We start from the raw sequence: 15,000 nt of genomic DNA, 5'->3' as shown, positions 1-15,000 counted from the left end.
GTATGCACGCCCATACTATGAAAGTTAGGGCTACCTAATTTTCACCATGGACTCTCTCCCCAAGGAAGGTTTTAGTCAAAATCCGAGATTCAAGGGCCGTTTCTAAAGGGGCCATAATCCCTCTTTTTCACACCCCCTCATTTTTTACAACTTTTGAAGTTGACATCCTGGGTTACCAAACTTTTACCATAGACTCCCCTCTCCCGAGGAAGGCTTTGGTCAAAATCCGAAATTCGGGGGCTGTTTCTAATGGGGTCATAACCCTTCTTTTTCATACCCCTCAATTTTTACAACCTTTGGAGTTGATATCTATGTAGAAGTGGTTCTAGAGGTACAAAAAGGCTCCCCACATTATGGGGGCTATAAGGCACCCTCAGTAGTAAGGGGGGCAACATCCCCCCTTCCCCTGGGAATGAGGGCCCAAGGGTTTCCCCACAATATTAGGGGACAGGAGGCCTATGCCCTTTCGTCTTGTCTTGGTATTAGGGCTAAAATGGCCAAAGATGGGCCTATTGCATTCAAATTTGGCACATAACATGTACCATGAGTCTATATAAATGACTACAAAAACATTTAGCATCAATATCAGAGTTTTTTCCACAGGCTGAGTTTGATCCAGGACCGTTTAAGGGGGTGGGGGGAAATAGCTACGGAAATCTTTCCTGAGCAACCCGTCGCAACATGTATACGCCTGCCGTCGGCTGGCGGCATGTGAGACTGAGCCGGTCAGTGGCACAGTAGCATTGGCTGGGGATAGATGCACTATGTCCAGGTCACTTAGAGGTGAATATGCGTTCGATAACATAAGTAAAGCTGCTATACTAGATTCACATCAACCATGCATTTGACGTCTTGGCCAGTCCCTTACAACGCTCCTGATTGGCTGTTGATAAGCCAATCACAGGGCTGGAAACTCTCAGTCCCTCTCGAGAGTTCACATAGGCAGGATGTATATTCCACCTCTCCTGAAAGATACACCATGTGACTGGCTTATCAACAGCCAACCAGGAGCGTAGTAAGGGAGCGTCTAAGGGACTGGCCTAGACGTCAAATGCACGGTTGATGTGAATCTACTATAGTGTATATATATATATATATATATATATATATATATATATATATATATATATATATATATATTAAATAAACACCGACGACGTGTTTAAATTATTGATCTTCCTTTCCGTCGGAATTCTCTGCAAACTTTCTATCTAATCCGTCCTAGTTTTGTGTTTACCCTCGAACGAAAAATTTCTATTTACCTCCAACTAAGAAGATTTTTACAACTTGTCTTTTGTGGTTTCCTCTGTTCCGGCTCCTCCTTCCCTCGAAGCTAATCGCTGTTGTAGTATGTTTAGGAAACAGAGCTGAGAAAACAATGAATATTTACTGGAATCTATTTGCCTGACCAGAATTATTATTCGGAAGGTGAACCCTATTTATATGGAACAAGCCCACCAAAGGTCCATTGTCTCGAAATTCAAGCTTCCAAAGGATATTAAGGTGTTCATCATAAAGAAGTAACAGAATGAGGAGAAGCTGACAAATTACTAAATATAAATACAAATAATAAGAGGACACTTATTAGAAAAACAGATAAATTAGCAGTTTAATACACAAATAAAAATGGAAAAAAATATAAGTAAAATGTTGTTATTCTCGAAAGCAGAGAATTTGAAATTTCCTTCTGTTGTCTATAAAAAACGAAGAGGAAACTTATGAATAAAACATGTTAGGCGTAAATTACAAAATAAAAGAAAAACGAAGGCGTGCCGCGCACAAGCGCTGACATCACACATATGTCAGCTTCTCAAACGTATTCACTTGTTTGTTCGTCTGTTCGTCTTCACGATGCGTTAACTTGACAAATGAGAATAAATGTTTACGTTAAAAGAAAGAAAATACATATGGTGGCTCACGACCGACATCACCCAAACGGCGATTTCTTTCAGACCAATTATTTATTCGTCATGTTTGTGCGTTCGTAGGTGTAGGTGTGTGTGTGTGTGTGTGTGTGTTCGAGGCATGGGTGTCGGCTTGGTCCGTACCAGCAGCAGATGGGTTATGCAATGAAAAAAAAAAGGCAGGTGTCCCACTTACATTCATTGGTTTGATTCGTGTTTTGACACACACACATACTAATATTATATGTATATATATATATATTTATTAATAAGATATATATATATATATATATATATGGTATATATATCTATATATAATTATATATATATTATATATATATATACATATATATATATATATATAATATATATATATATATAATATATATATATATATAATATATATATATATAATATATATATATATATTATATATATATATATATATATATATATATATATATTATATATACATATATTTCCTGTTACTGGATTGACGCACCTTTAGTAAAGTTCCTTTCCCTCTCAGGCAGTTACTAATTTGTCTGAAAAAATTCCACCATAATCTCTACGGCAGCGGCATTGATTGATTGACTGAAGACTGCGAAAAGCGGGTGACATAAACTTAGATACATACACACACACACACACACACACACACACACGAGTTGTTTGTTTGAAATAAACGAAAAATAGCCACAGTTGCAATGACCACAGTCTTTTAGGTGACATAAAAAAAACCCCTCTTAATTAACTCTGAATAATCCGTTAGCTGAACTAACAGCGGGTAATTCATTCGTTTAGAAAATTGTGTTTAATCAGCAACAGTGGATTTTAGAAAGCGGAACGATACGATGTACTTTTTTAAAAAGAAATTTGACATTCGTTTGTACTCATACGCACATGTCTATATATGTGCACATACAAACAGACACTATATATATATATATATATATTAACATATATATACATATATACATATATATACATATATCATATATATCCATATATACATATATATATATATATATATATATATATATATATACATGTGCGCGCGTATACATATACTTAGTACTTATGTGTATGAGTAGTACACAAATTACGCATTTACAAGTATGCAAACGTATTTGAAAATCAATAAAAAAAATTATATTTATTTCTAGTCTCAAGATTAGCACACTATGGCTATTATACGAGTATTCGACGCCATCCGTCAACAGCGTTTTCTCGCCTCCGCATTCAACTTAATGAACGAGGTAGGGCCCTCTGGTACATTAAGTTAATGATCATTTGAGACGAACAAACACGACTCAGTCAGATCTGACAGCCACGATTTCTCTTCTCGTCCTACGGCATAACCAATCAATGTCCAAAGAGCAGAAAAATCCCGTTAGGAAAAAAATAAAAGAAACGACAGTAGGCCTTATGCCTCAATGGCTGACACGGACCAGGGACTGACAGACTGATTTGGCTGTCTTCGCGCTCCGTTGATGTAGCAGCATTGCTAATTATTTCTTGTTTGTTTGTTTTTTCCCCACTGCTAATTGACGGCTTCTAGATGTTGAAAGAAATGCAACTTCAGTCCAGTTCCTTTTGCTGAATTATCTCTGAGTTTTGGTTGGGGGGATGTCCCGAGGCGAAACCTTATCGGTTGATGGAATTCAAAGTCTTCTACATCGGCCAAATTACTTGTATTTCCTGTCATCAGCCATTCCGAGGTTTCTTTCTTGTGGGTTAGAGAGAAGAAGTCGATCTGTCAGTCAATAAAGTCGTCAGCACTTCCAAAATAAAAATCATTATATATATGTATCACTCATATCCTGTATCTCTCTCTCTCTCTCTCTCTCTCAGCAGGTAGATTCCCCTTAGAGGCCCTCTTGGATTTATTGTAGTCTGTTGACTGTGCTTAAGGGTTTTTAGCTGAAGATGAAAGAAAGAAAGTCCTTCAGTGCATTCCATCTCTTACTTTGTGTTAGTTAAGTGTAATAAGAAAGTAGAAACGCTTATATTATTATTATTATTATTATTATTATTATTATTATTATTATTATTATTATTATTATTATTATTATTATTATTCAGAAGACAACCCAGTTCACATAGAACAAGCCTACAGGAGACATTGACTTGAAATTCAAGCTTCCAAAGAATATGGTGTTCATTCGAAAGAAGTATAACAGAAGGTAATGGTAAATACCGAAAAAAGAGACCTCACTTATTAGCAAAAAAACCAGGATTAATTACCAGATTAATGAATAAATAATAACAAAAAAGTTAAATAAGTAAGTAGAAATGTAAGTAATGCTAACAGAAAGAGACCTCACTTATTAGGAAAAAAATAAAACACGATTAATTTGCAGATTAATGAACAAATGAATAACAAAACAGTTAAATAAGTAGAAATGTAAGTAATGCTACTACCTCCATTCTAACCAGTTCCAAATACCAACCTAAGCCCTCCAGTCGTGAAGTCAATACAGATGCCACCTTTTTTGCAATGACAGGTAGGAGCAATTAAAGGTCGTATAAAAAAAATTAGTCGTAACGCCTGTAAAACTGGGGATCGATTTACGAGGGAGGAACAAGAGGGAATAAAGGCGGGCGAGAATGCATCATCATAAGAGTGACTGGGAGACTGGAAATGCCGCCGTCATCGCCATCGGCGAGATCTGTTATTCGCCGAGTGGGTGGGGGCTAAACGAACTCGTGATCGGAGCAAATAGGCCTGGGGATAATTTCAGCGGCGCAAGAGGACCAATAAAATAAGCAGCGGTGTTCAGACGACAAATGAGTAGCGGTTCAGCGGCTCGTTTCGAATGGAAGGTTGTGTCACGTTCCACCGGGTTGAGTGAGACAATTGGCTGAAATAGAGAGAAGAAGGGGTACTTCCTTCCTCGGTCGAAGCACCTTACGAGGCGAGAAGTTAAGGCCCTGGAGTTACGTCAGTGGAAAGGTTTAATCTGTGTGTGTATGTGTTTGTGTGTGTTTGCATGTACGTCAGAGGAGGGATTCAATGTGTGTGTTTGTCTGTTTGTGTGTATATGTCAGTGGAGGGGTTTAATCTGCTTGTGTGTGTGTGTTTGTGTGTACGTCAGTTGATGGATTAAATCTGTGTGCGCGTTTGTGTGTACGTCAATGGAGGGATCCAATCTGCTTGTGTGTGTACGTTTGTGTGTACGTCAGTGGAGGGATTCAATCTGTGCGTGTGTGCGTGCGTACGTCCAGCTAGGGGCAAAAGGGACGCTGCCAAAGAACCTAAGTAATGCCGACAGTGCACCGTGGGAGGTGCACTGACGGCACTACACCGCTACGGAGCTAGCTTGTAGTAAGAGTATCTAGGCGTGATTTTTCTTCATCGTGTGACGCTAGTTAGATGTTAAAAAGCAGTCAATCAGTTTACTTTAGAGGCCGATTTTTTCCTTTTGGTGACAAGAGTAATTTTGTCTCAGCTATTTGAATAAAAAGAATCTAATATGATTTTTTTCAAATTGATTTTTAAATAAGAATTCCTCCACGAACGGTAAGTCCGATCTCTACCAGGCTACTAAGAATTCTCTCTTTCTCTCTCTCTCTATCTCTCTCTCTCTCTTATCTGTGTACGCTTAGCAGATTATTCATTTGACTACGCAGCATATTATATATGGAACTTCCTAAATAGAAAACTAAAAATCTTCGTACAATAATTTCTCAATTTATGTAAATATGTCATTTTATCATCTCATATCGAAAAAGTCCCTTCTGACCATGTGGTAGGGGTGTAAGAGTACTACCACCGCAGGTCCTGCGTGTCGTAAAAGGCGATTAAAAGGACAGCTGCTGCCTTGCAGTCTTACTTTTAATAAAAGGCTAGGCCCACCGCCAATACCTGCGGAAACTGCTGCCTTGCAATCTTACTTTTAAGTAAAAGGCTAAACCCACCGCCAATAACTGTGGAAACTGCTTCCTCGCAGGTGGACTTTTTAGTCAAAGGCTAGGCCCACCGTCAATAACTGTGGAAACTGCTACCTTGCAGTCTTTCATTTTTAGTAAAAGGCTAGGTCCACTGCCAATAACTGTGGAAACTGCTACCTTGCAATCTTACATTTTTAGTAAAAGGCTAGACCCATCGTCAATAACTGTGGAAACTGCTGCCTTGCAGTCTTACATTTTTAGTAAAAGGCTAGGTCCACTGCCAATAACTGTGGAAACTGCTACCTTGCAGTCTTACATTTTTAGTAAAAGGCTAGGTCCACTGCCAATAACTGTGGAAACTGCTACCTTGCAGTCTTTCATTTTTAGTAAAAGGCTAGACCCATCGTCAATAACTGTGGAAACTGCTGCCTTGCAGTCTTACATTTTTAGTAAAAGGCTAGGCCCTCCGTCAATAACTGTGGAAACTGCTGCCTTGCAGGTGGACTTTTTAGTCAAAGGCGAGGCCCACCGCCAATAGCTGTGGTCGATGAAAGCAAGGGCATGCGGTCGTTAAAACCCCTTTGCCAAACAATAAAGCATGCCTGATGTTGTAAGAAAAGGCGCATCAGGCAACCGACCCCTTAGTGTAGGGATAACAGTGGGATAGAAGAAGAAGAAGAAGAAGAAGAAGAAGAAGAGCACAAAGCAGACTTTATTACCGTTTACATCAGATACCAGTGAAGAATTAAGCCAGTTCACTGCCATCTCACGCAGGAATTACATTCATAGAAATTGTTTTCAAAAATTAGTCTTTAATGGTTAGTGATATCAAAATACCAGATTTCAGGGTTATTATTATTATTGTTATTATTATTATTATTATTATTATTATTATTATTATTATTATTATTATTATTATTATTACTCATAAGATGGACCCTATTATTATGAAACAACCCCACTACAAAAGAAGTCACAGAAGGTAATGGGAAATACAGAAAAGAAGTGATCAAGTATTAAAATAAATAAATACATAAATATTTACAAAAAACAAGTACAAGGTAAAAAATAATATAAAAAATGTTTATGACGAGTCCATGTTGATAAAGAATGAAATTTAAACAGGAGTAAGGAAAGAGTAATGATATATGAAGAAGGAGACATACGTAGATTAACAAGGAAGTGTGAGATGAAACGATAAACCATCCAGCGTATAAAGTGATAACGCAATGAAAATATAGATGAAAATAAAAGATAATGATAAACAAAGGAAACATGACAGAAGGAGGAACACTGAAAGTGGGAGACTTCAACAGCGTGAGTTTTGTTATTCAACTCTCGAAGACGTTTTCCTAACCTCATTTCCACAGCGTTCCTCCCCCCAACCCTTAGGGTTCTCCGTCAAACCCCAATCCCAAACACCCTGGGGATTTCCCAGCCAACTCCTCACCCCCACCCCGCCCCCCTTCGGGGCTCAGTACACAATAAGAAGGGCCAGTCATGAATCTCAATTGTATACACAATACACTGCCTGAAGCCTACGTCAACAATTCAGTGGGAGCACGTGAGCGCGCGTATTCAAAGCGCTCACGTGCGGATGCACGGAAAGTCGTACGCGCATGTTACCTGCACGTATCGCAAATAATCCTACGAGAAACTTACTATCTTTATGCACCAGCAGAGGACCCGGTGTGTTTTTCTCAAAGTACCATAGATGGAAATTTGATCTCTCTCTCTCTCTCTCTCTCTCTCTCTCTCTCTCTCTCTCTCTCTTTCTCTTTCTCTCTCTCTCTCTCTCTCTCTCTCTCTGAAATCGGAACATTATATTCAGTTGGTATTTGTTCCACCTAAGAGCTATGATTGCTGGCACCATGAAATATCCTGTTTTTTTATTATAATCATTTGTAAACCTTCATAAAATTATAGTTATTAAACGAAAACACCGTTACAGACATTAGATCTGGAAGGTTTCTATCTGAGAACGAAGATAGTTTTGCATCCATCACTGATAGAAAAACACACACACACACACACACACACACACACACTGAAAAGCTGGTAAACGAACAGGTAGACACACACACACACATACATACATAAAGATCAAATTGTCATGAACTCTATTTCATTGGCAATACTGATAACGAAAGTAACACTGTTATTAAACACTGTTATTAATAACTATATGAAATCAGTGCCATTTGGCTTCCAAATTGTAGACGTCTCGATCGAATACAAGAATTATTAGGAAGATGTGATGTTTCTTTTGAGCGTCAGAAACATAGCAGTTAACGTGAGTTATTTTCCGCAGTTTCCCCACATGGCAGTTCTATAAAAGCACAGTTTGCAAGATAATAATAATAATAATAATAATAATAATAATAATAATAATAATAATAATAATAATAATAATAAGCAACGATGAATCTGAACGTGAATTTTGACTAACGAATATCTAAAGCTAAATTAATCAACCTTGAGAATGAAGTGGTCTTTTATAATGATTATACAATGTGTAATCATTACGCTGGCAAACTGTGCTACAATGATCCATTAACGCATGTAGGCTTGCGAGCTAAAGAATGATCTAGGGAAATATTTGAAAGTTTAGAAATACTCTGTATTTCAGAAAAAAATTAAGCCAGGTGGGGTGTTTGGAAAAGAGCTGACAGATATAACGTTTGAAAAACATATTTACTTCATTTTTTACCTGATAGTTGATAAATGATAAGTGGAACTTGAAAATAAGTAACTGGCAAACAAAAGAATCTGATATATCCCTGTAGTTGATTTTAAATATTATTATTATCATTCAGAAGATGAACACTATTCACATGGAACAAGCCCACTCAAGAGGCCACTGACTTGAAATTCAAGTTTCCAAAGAATATGGTGCTTATTAGGAAGAAATGAGAGAAGGTACAGGGAAATACAGAAAGAATGGAGCTCACTTATTAAGAAACAAAAATAAATTAACGAATCAATCAATAGATAAAAAAAATGTAAACAAAATTGAGGCGTAAAAATAATCATTACTATACCTGGCGATTCGTAACCAGAATCGCGAAGATGATCGAAGTCCCTCACTGACTCGTAATGCGACTCGGATTCGATGCTTTCCGAATCTTCCGTTGTTTCTGCGCTCTTTGTAGCATATGAGTTTCTGTTGTTCTTCCCTGACGCGTCCTTATTGTTGTTGAGCTCGTCAGCGGCTTTCGTCTCGTCATCAAACGGATGAGGAGTCAAGTTCTGGCTTCTGTCCATCTGCTGCCCACTCCGATTCACAGACATTTTCCCATTTCGGTCTGAGGAGTCTGTCACAACGCCACAGGCGTCCCTCGGTTCCTCTGGAGCCTCCTCGTACAGGAGCCCCTCGAAGCTCTCCTCGCTGTCGCCCCTGATTTCACTGTAGGCGTCACTGTTCGTGTGGTCGCTGGCTGTATAGTAGAGGGAATCTGCAGCAGACTCCTCGCTGTCTGTGTGGTCGTCACTAGGAATCCCCGTCGGTATGAGGGCATTATCAGGTAACCTCAGGTCACTGTGATCCCCCCTCTGCAACTTCTTCTTCTTCTTCTTTAGCGAAAGAGTTCCAGATTCCTTGAGAGGGGAGGACGAGTATTCAGCCATATCGCCACATGATATGGAATCACCACCACCATCACCACCACACGTGATGAAAGTGGCGTTCGCGGTGTTGGTGGTTTTGGTGCTGTCGGCGATGGTGTCGACAGGCAGAGTGGCAGAAGTAGCAGCCTCGGCCATGTCTCGGGTTGAATGGCAGGTGTTGTTGAAGAGGGTGCTGCTACGGACTCCCCCAAGAACAGCCTCGTCACGCTTGGCGCGGTGACCGCCTCTGGGGCGCGGTAGAGTCTGCCCGCTGAGGAGGCTTCCATGTTCCTCTTGGTTCCGCTTATTTCCCGTTGCCTCTCCGTTGGTTGTCGAGGGCTTCGCTTTGGTTCTGCTGAGCGAAGCGTAATGCCCATCAGGGATACGCTTGCTAGTAGCCCTCGGGAGTGTCCACGTACTTCCTTTTCCCTTCGGAGGGCGTACCACAGGAACTCTCTCATTATGAAAGGGTCTAGTGAACGACTGGCGGCTTTCCCCGTAACGCGTGACTTCTGAGCAACTTTCTCTGGGGCTGTGTTGACTCAGCGGGGGGCCTTCAACCCCAGCACTGGTTAGACGATCATTTCCACCGCGTTCGATGGTCGAGCGATTTGCTAAATGAGATCGAGTGGAAAGAGTGAGGTTGTCGGTTTTTGCCCGCAATTCAGAGCCACCCGTTCGTGTTTCAGGTGACTCGACGTCGAGATGTTCACTCCCCGGCTCCATGGACTCTGGGGGGCTACGCAAAATTTGGGAAATGGTGTTCACGAGGTTGATGTCCTCTCTTGTTGTGAGCTCGTATGCATTCTCGTACAGACTTTCCAATCCATCTTCGATACTGCAGACGCCGCTGACGTCTAGCTGACTGTCTGGAACGTCCAGGAATCCGGGTTCTTCATCGGCTACGTCAGCTGTGGTAGTGGAAGAGGAATGGCGATTAACGAGTGACTGCGTTTCCCGGGGTTGAAGTCCACCCAGCACATCCGCTGACACACTTTCCACGGGCTTTCTGTCGGGGCCCTGATTGTCCGCGAGAGCCTCTTGGTCTTCGCAGACTGTCATCTCGGTCAGGATTGACGAGGGTTCGCCCCCTTCGATCATTTCGTAAATGGGCTCTTTCGGGTCATTGCCAGACCCTCCCCCACCGCTAATTTCGATCATGTTGCTGTTGACGGTGATGCTGTAGCCAGGGGCCTCCCTGGAAACTACTGGAGGCGTTCCAGGTCCATTTTCTGCAGAAGGGTCGCTCAGTTCGACAACGGCCTTGTGCACCAGGACGCTGCGTAGGGGAGTTCCTCCTTCCGCAGCCGACTGGGAAGTGGGCAGCAAAACCTCCTCGCCGCTCGTAACCACAAGCCTGGTTACTAATTGGTCCTGGCCCTCATCCTCCTCCTCCCCCTCCCCCTCCTCCTCCTCCTCTACCTCCTCCCGAGGGCTTCTTCCAGGCCCTCGGCCTCTTTCACTTCCGTTTTCGACGTCGACGACGACGAAGTCGATCCCGTTTTCTTTGCGGTCGCGTTCCGCGCTTTCTTGGAAGGGGCCGTTCTTCGTCAATGCCACATCCCCCCCGTTCTTCAGCTTGCGAAGGCTCTCTCGGTAGGCCTTTTCAAGTCTGCGCTGCTCCCTTCTGCGGGAATTGAGGCAGTTGAGGAAGAACAGCGTCTGCACGCACGTGTACGTGAGGCCTACTAGGCCTAGCACGAGCACCTCCAGCATTGTTAGAGGAAAGGGAGAAACCGGCGGCTAACCTCAACACAATCCGTGAAATCCATCATGTTTATCAATCCATTCACGTCACAAAAGCAAAGTTTACAGTATTTTCAACCACCTGCAAGAGAGAGATCTGACGTCAGAGATACGATTCGCTACTTTCATATCACTTAATTTCGTTCGAGGAGGATTCAAGAGGTGGTGGTCCTCATAATTGGCGCAAATTTCCTCGTCATTACTTCACTCTCACGAGTTTCTCTTCTCTCATTTCTCATCTCGTTTTCGATTCTTCCCGAGAAACGATTGATGCGGTCGAAGAGTGAAATTTTGATTTTAAGTGAATTGAGTGCAGGGTGAAAATGAAATGGTGGATATATATATATATATATATATATATATATATATATATATATATATATATATATATATATATGTATGATTATGTATAGATTTTGTAAGATTATCACTAACAATTAAATTCGTGTAAAATATAATAAATAATAATAATAACAATAATAATAACAATAACAATGATAATAATAATAGGAGAAAAAGAAAAATAAACTAATCAATAAAAGGTTTCCCCATTGAAGTTATGATCAGCTGGATTCTATCATTCTGAAACTCCATCTCAGAGCACATATTTACTTTTTTTCGCACGGACATGAATCTCACAGTACGAATGCTAAGTCTAATAATAAAAAAAAACACTCACAATAGCACGAGTCGTAAATAGAGACACAAATCCACAGTCATGTATAGGTACAGATATATCTAAAAAAAATTAAATCTTCTGTAGAGATTTATTCATAAAATAAATATATATTTTCCATACAAAACTGTGGGAGCGTTCCTCCACTAATTCGAATCAAATAAATATATGTTTTTCATACAGAACTGTAGATGTGGTATTCCACTAATACCGAATCAAATAAATATATGTTTTACATACAAAACTGTGGAAGCGTTCCTCCACTAATTCGAATCAAATAAATATATGTTTTCCATACAGAACTGTGGGAGCGTTCCTCCACTAATTCGAATCAAATAAATATATGTTTTCCATACAGAACTGTGGGAGCGTTCCTCCACTAATTCGAATCAAATAAATATATTTTTTTCATACAGAACTGTGGGAGCGTTCCTCCACTAATTCGAATCAAATAAATATATGTTTTCCATACAGAACTGTTGATGTGTTATTCCACTAATACCGAGTATTTGGAGGTGGCTACAACTAGTCTGACTGAAGCATAGGCGACGTGCGTTGAACTCTCGTAAGTTCTGGATCTAGTTGCTTTTAAGAAACCAAATAATATCTCGACAAATGTGAATCAAGGATCCCGAAAGTCGTAAGTGTTACAAGTTTGACGTGAAAGATGTCCCTAAAAAGGTAAACACTCAAACTTATAAGATTCAGTAACTGTTGTACTCCTTAAAACAGTATTTATTTTTGCATTGTAGTGAACTAAGTTTTTTTATACTTGTTTGCTCATTTGTTAATGTATTTTTTCTTCTTTAATTTAAAGTAATAATAATAATAATAATATAATAATAATAATAATAATAATAATAATAATAATAATAATAATAATTTATAAATTTCTAAATTGTTGTTGATTCATCCTCCAAGGAAATATTTGAGAGAGAGAGAGAGAGAGAGAGAGAGAGAGAGAGAGAGAGAGAGAGAGAGAGAGAGAGAGTTTGGGGTTGGGGGAGGAGGGATCTCAAAATCTCACTCAACCTCGCACAATGTCACACTCAGTATCCCCACATCTAGCACCAAGTAGGAGAATGAAAACATTAACAAGGAAAAACAGGGATCTCAAACCTCACAAAAACCACACGCATCCTCTCTCTCTCTCACACAAACACGAACACACACACACACAAACAGGAAGACAAACGCCACAACTACCAGCGTGTCCTACTCTCACTGCCAGGAACAACGCAACGAGCGAATGGGACCGAATGTGAAAAACAAAGGGATCTTTAGCCATAGCGAACAATGAGGCTGTTTGAATCGACACAAAATGGGGAAAGTTTCGTTGTCACGTCGCGTGATTTGCATTTGTGAGAGGCCTCTTGTTTAATGGATAAAAAAAAAAAAAACTAAAAAAAAAAAAAAAAAAAAAAAAAAAAAAAAAAAAAAAAAAAAAATGGATAACTATATAACGGGCCCTGTCTCTTCGGATGTCTCTATAAGAGAGAGAGAGAGAGAGAGAGAGAGAGAGAGAGAGAGAGAGAGAGAGAGAGAGATTATCTAGTGTTCAACGAATAGTTTGACAGCAGTGGTGGTAACTTCTTCATATTTAGTTTATAAAAAACACACACACACACATACATATATATATATATATATATATATATATATATATATATATATATATATATATATACATATATACATACATACATACACAAGTAAAAGCCCAGAAAATTTCGACAGGAAATCAAGGTATCTGGTTCGCACGAATGAAAGAAAATGATAAACTGAAAAGCCAAATTACTTCAGAGCAAAACTCTTCCAAACTGCTGATTATCATCAATTTTCAAAACGGATTTAAATAATTCCATTCCATAGCAGCCAGCTCAATCCAAATTCCGCGCTATCATAACCAAGTAAACCAGCATTAGGCGTTCCAAGTTAATGAATAAGGAGGACATGATCGTAGATTTTTTTGTTTTTTGTTTTTGTTTTTTGTCATTTCTCAGCCACAAAGAGCAACCGGATACTTTGCTTATACACAAGAGGCGTCTCCAGAAATGAAATCACTTATGTGTTAAGTTCTATCTTTTTTTTTTTCTAATAAGGCAGTAAACACGAAAGGGTATATGTCACTTCTCGTATGAAACATTAACTTTGTAAAAAATTTATAAATTATGAGATTCCTAATAATCAGGAAAGTTCGACTCTTGTTGAATTAATATTATTATTATTATTATTATTATTTTTTTTTTCTTTTTTTTGTTGGTTTATCACAGTCCTCCAATTCGACTGGGTGGTATTTATAGTGTGGGGTTTTCGGGTTGCATCCTGCCTCCTTAGGAGTCCATCACTTTTCTTACTATGAGCGCCCCGTTTCGTTTCTAGGAATCACACCTCTTCTGCATCAGTCCTGGAGCTACTTCTTCAGCCTCTGGTTTTTCTAGATTCTTCTTCAGGGATCTTGGGATCGTGCCTAGTGTTCCTATGATTATGGGTACAATTTCCACTGGCATATCCTATATTCTCCTTATTGATATTTTCAGATCTTGATACTTATCCATTTTTTTCCCTTTCTTTCTCTTCAACTCTGGTGTCCCATGGTATTGAGACAATATTATTATTATTATTATTATTATTATTATTATTATTATTATTATTATTATTATTATTATTATTCAGACTATGATCCTAATTCATAAAGCACAAGCCTGCAGGGGCCCAATGACTTGAAATGCAAGCTCTAATGGTATTCATTTGAAACAAAAAGGTAAGAGAGGAAAATGGGAAATACATAAATAGGAGATCACTTATTTTAAAAAAGATGATAATTAAATTAATAAATATATAAGTAAAAAAATGTTAGTGAATAATTAAAAGGCAAGGAGAATTGTATGAGGGTAGCAATGCTCAAATTGCAAAACTTCTGCAGTCAGGGAACCTTTGCCACATTTCAACAGTGTGAGAGGATCACGTATGCGATCAGTTAACACGAACCAGAATGATCAGCATCCATTATAACTTCCTTATATTGTTCAAACGAAAACGTTGTTTCCTAATTGTTTTCTTTTTGCAGACCAGGAATGAGGTGAATAATAATGAATACGTGTATGATATCTAAGAAGAATCATTCAAATATAATGATTAAAATCATTATATATAAATACACACACACAAACG

At 39.1% G+C, this 15,000-nt stretch overlaps 1 protein-coding gene across 1 annotated transcript in view; it reads right to left on the bottom strand.

Moving 5' to 3' along the window:
- Positions 1 to 15,000, bottom strand: part of LOC135219120 (uncharacterized) — a 49,913-nt gene that overhangs the window by 30,041 nt on the left and 4,872 nt on the right. Inside the window, 1 exon segment of the mRNA XM_064255571.1 lies at positions 8,840 to 11,232. Coding sequence (XP_064111641.1) covers positions 8,840 to 11,120 — 2,281 coding nt within the window. The 5' untranslated portion in view covers positions 11,121 to 11,232.

The sequence above is a fragment of the Macrobrachium nipponense genome, chromosome 1, assembly GCF_015104395.2.
Source record: "Macrobrachium nipponense isolate FS-2020 chromosome 1, ASM1510439v2, whole genome shotgun sequence".
Classification (NCBI taxonomy): Eukaryota; Metazoa; Arthropoda; class Malacostraca; order Decapoda; family Palaemonidae; genus Macrobrachium; species Macrobrachium nipponense.
Note: the sequence above shows the minus strand (reverse complement) of the source record. Positions and strands in the feature narration are given on the sequence as shown.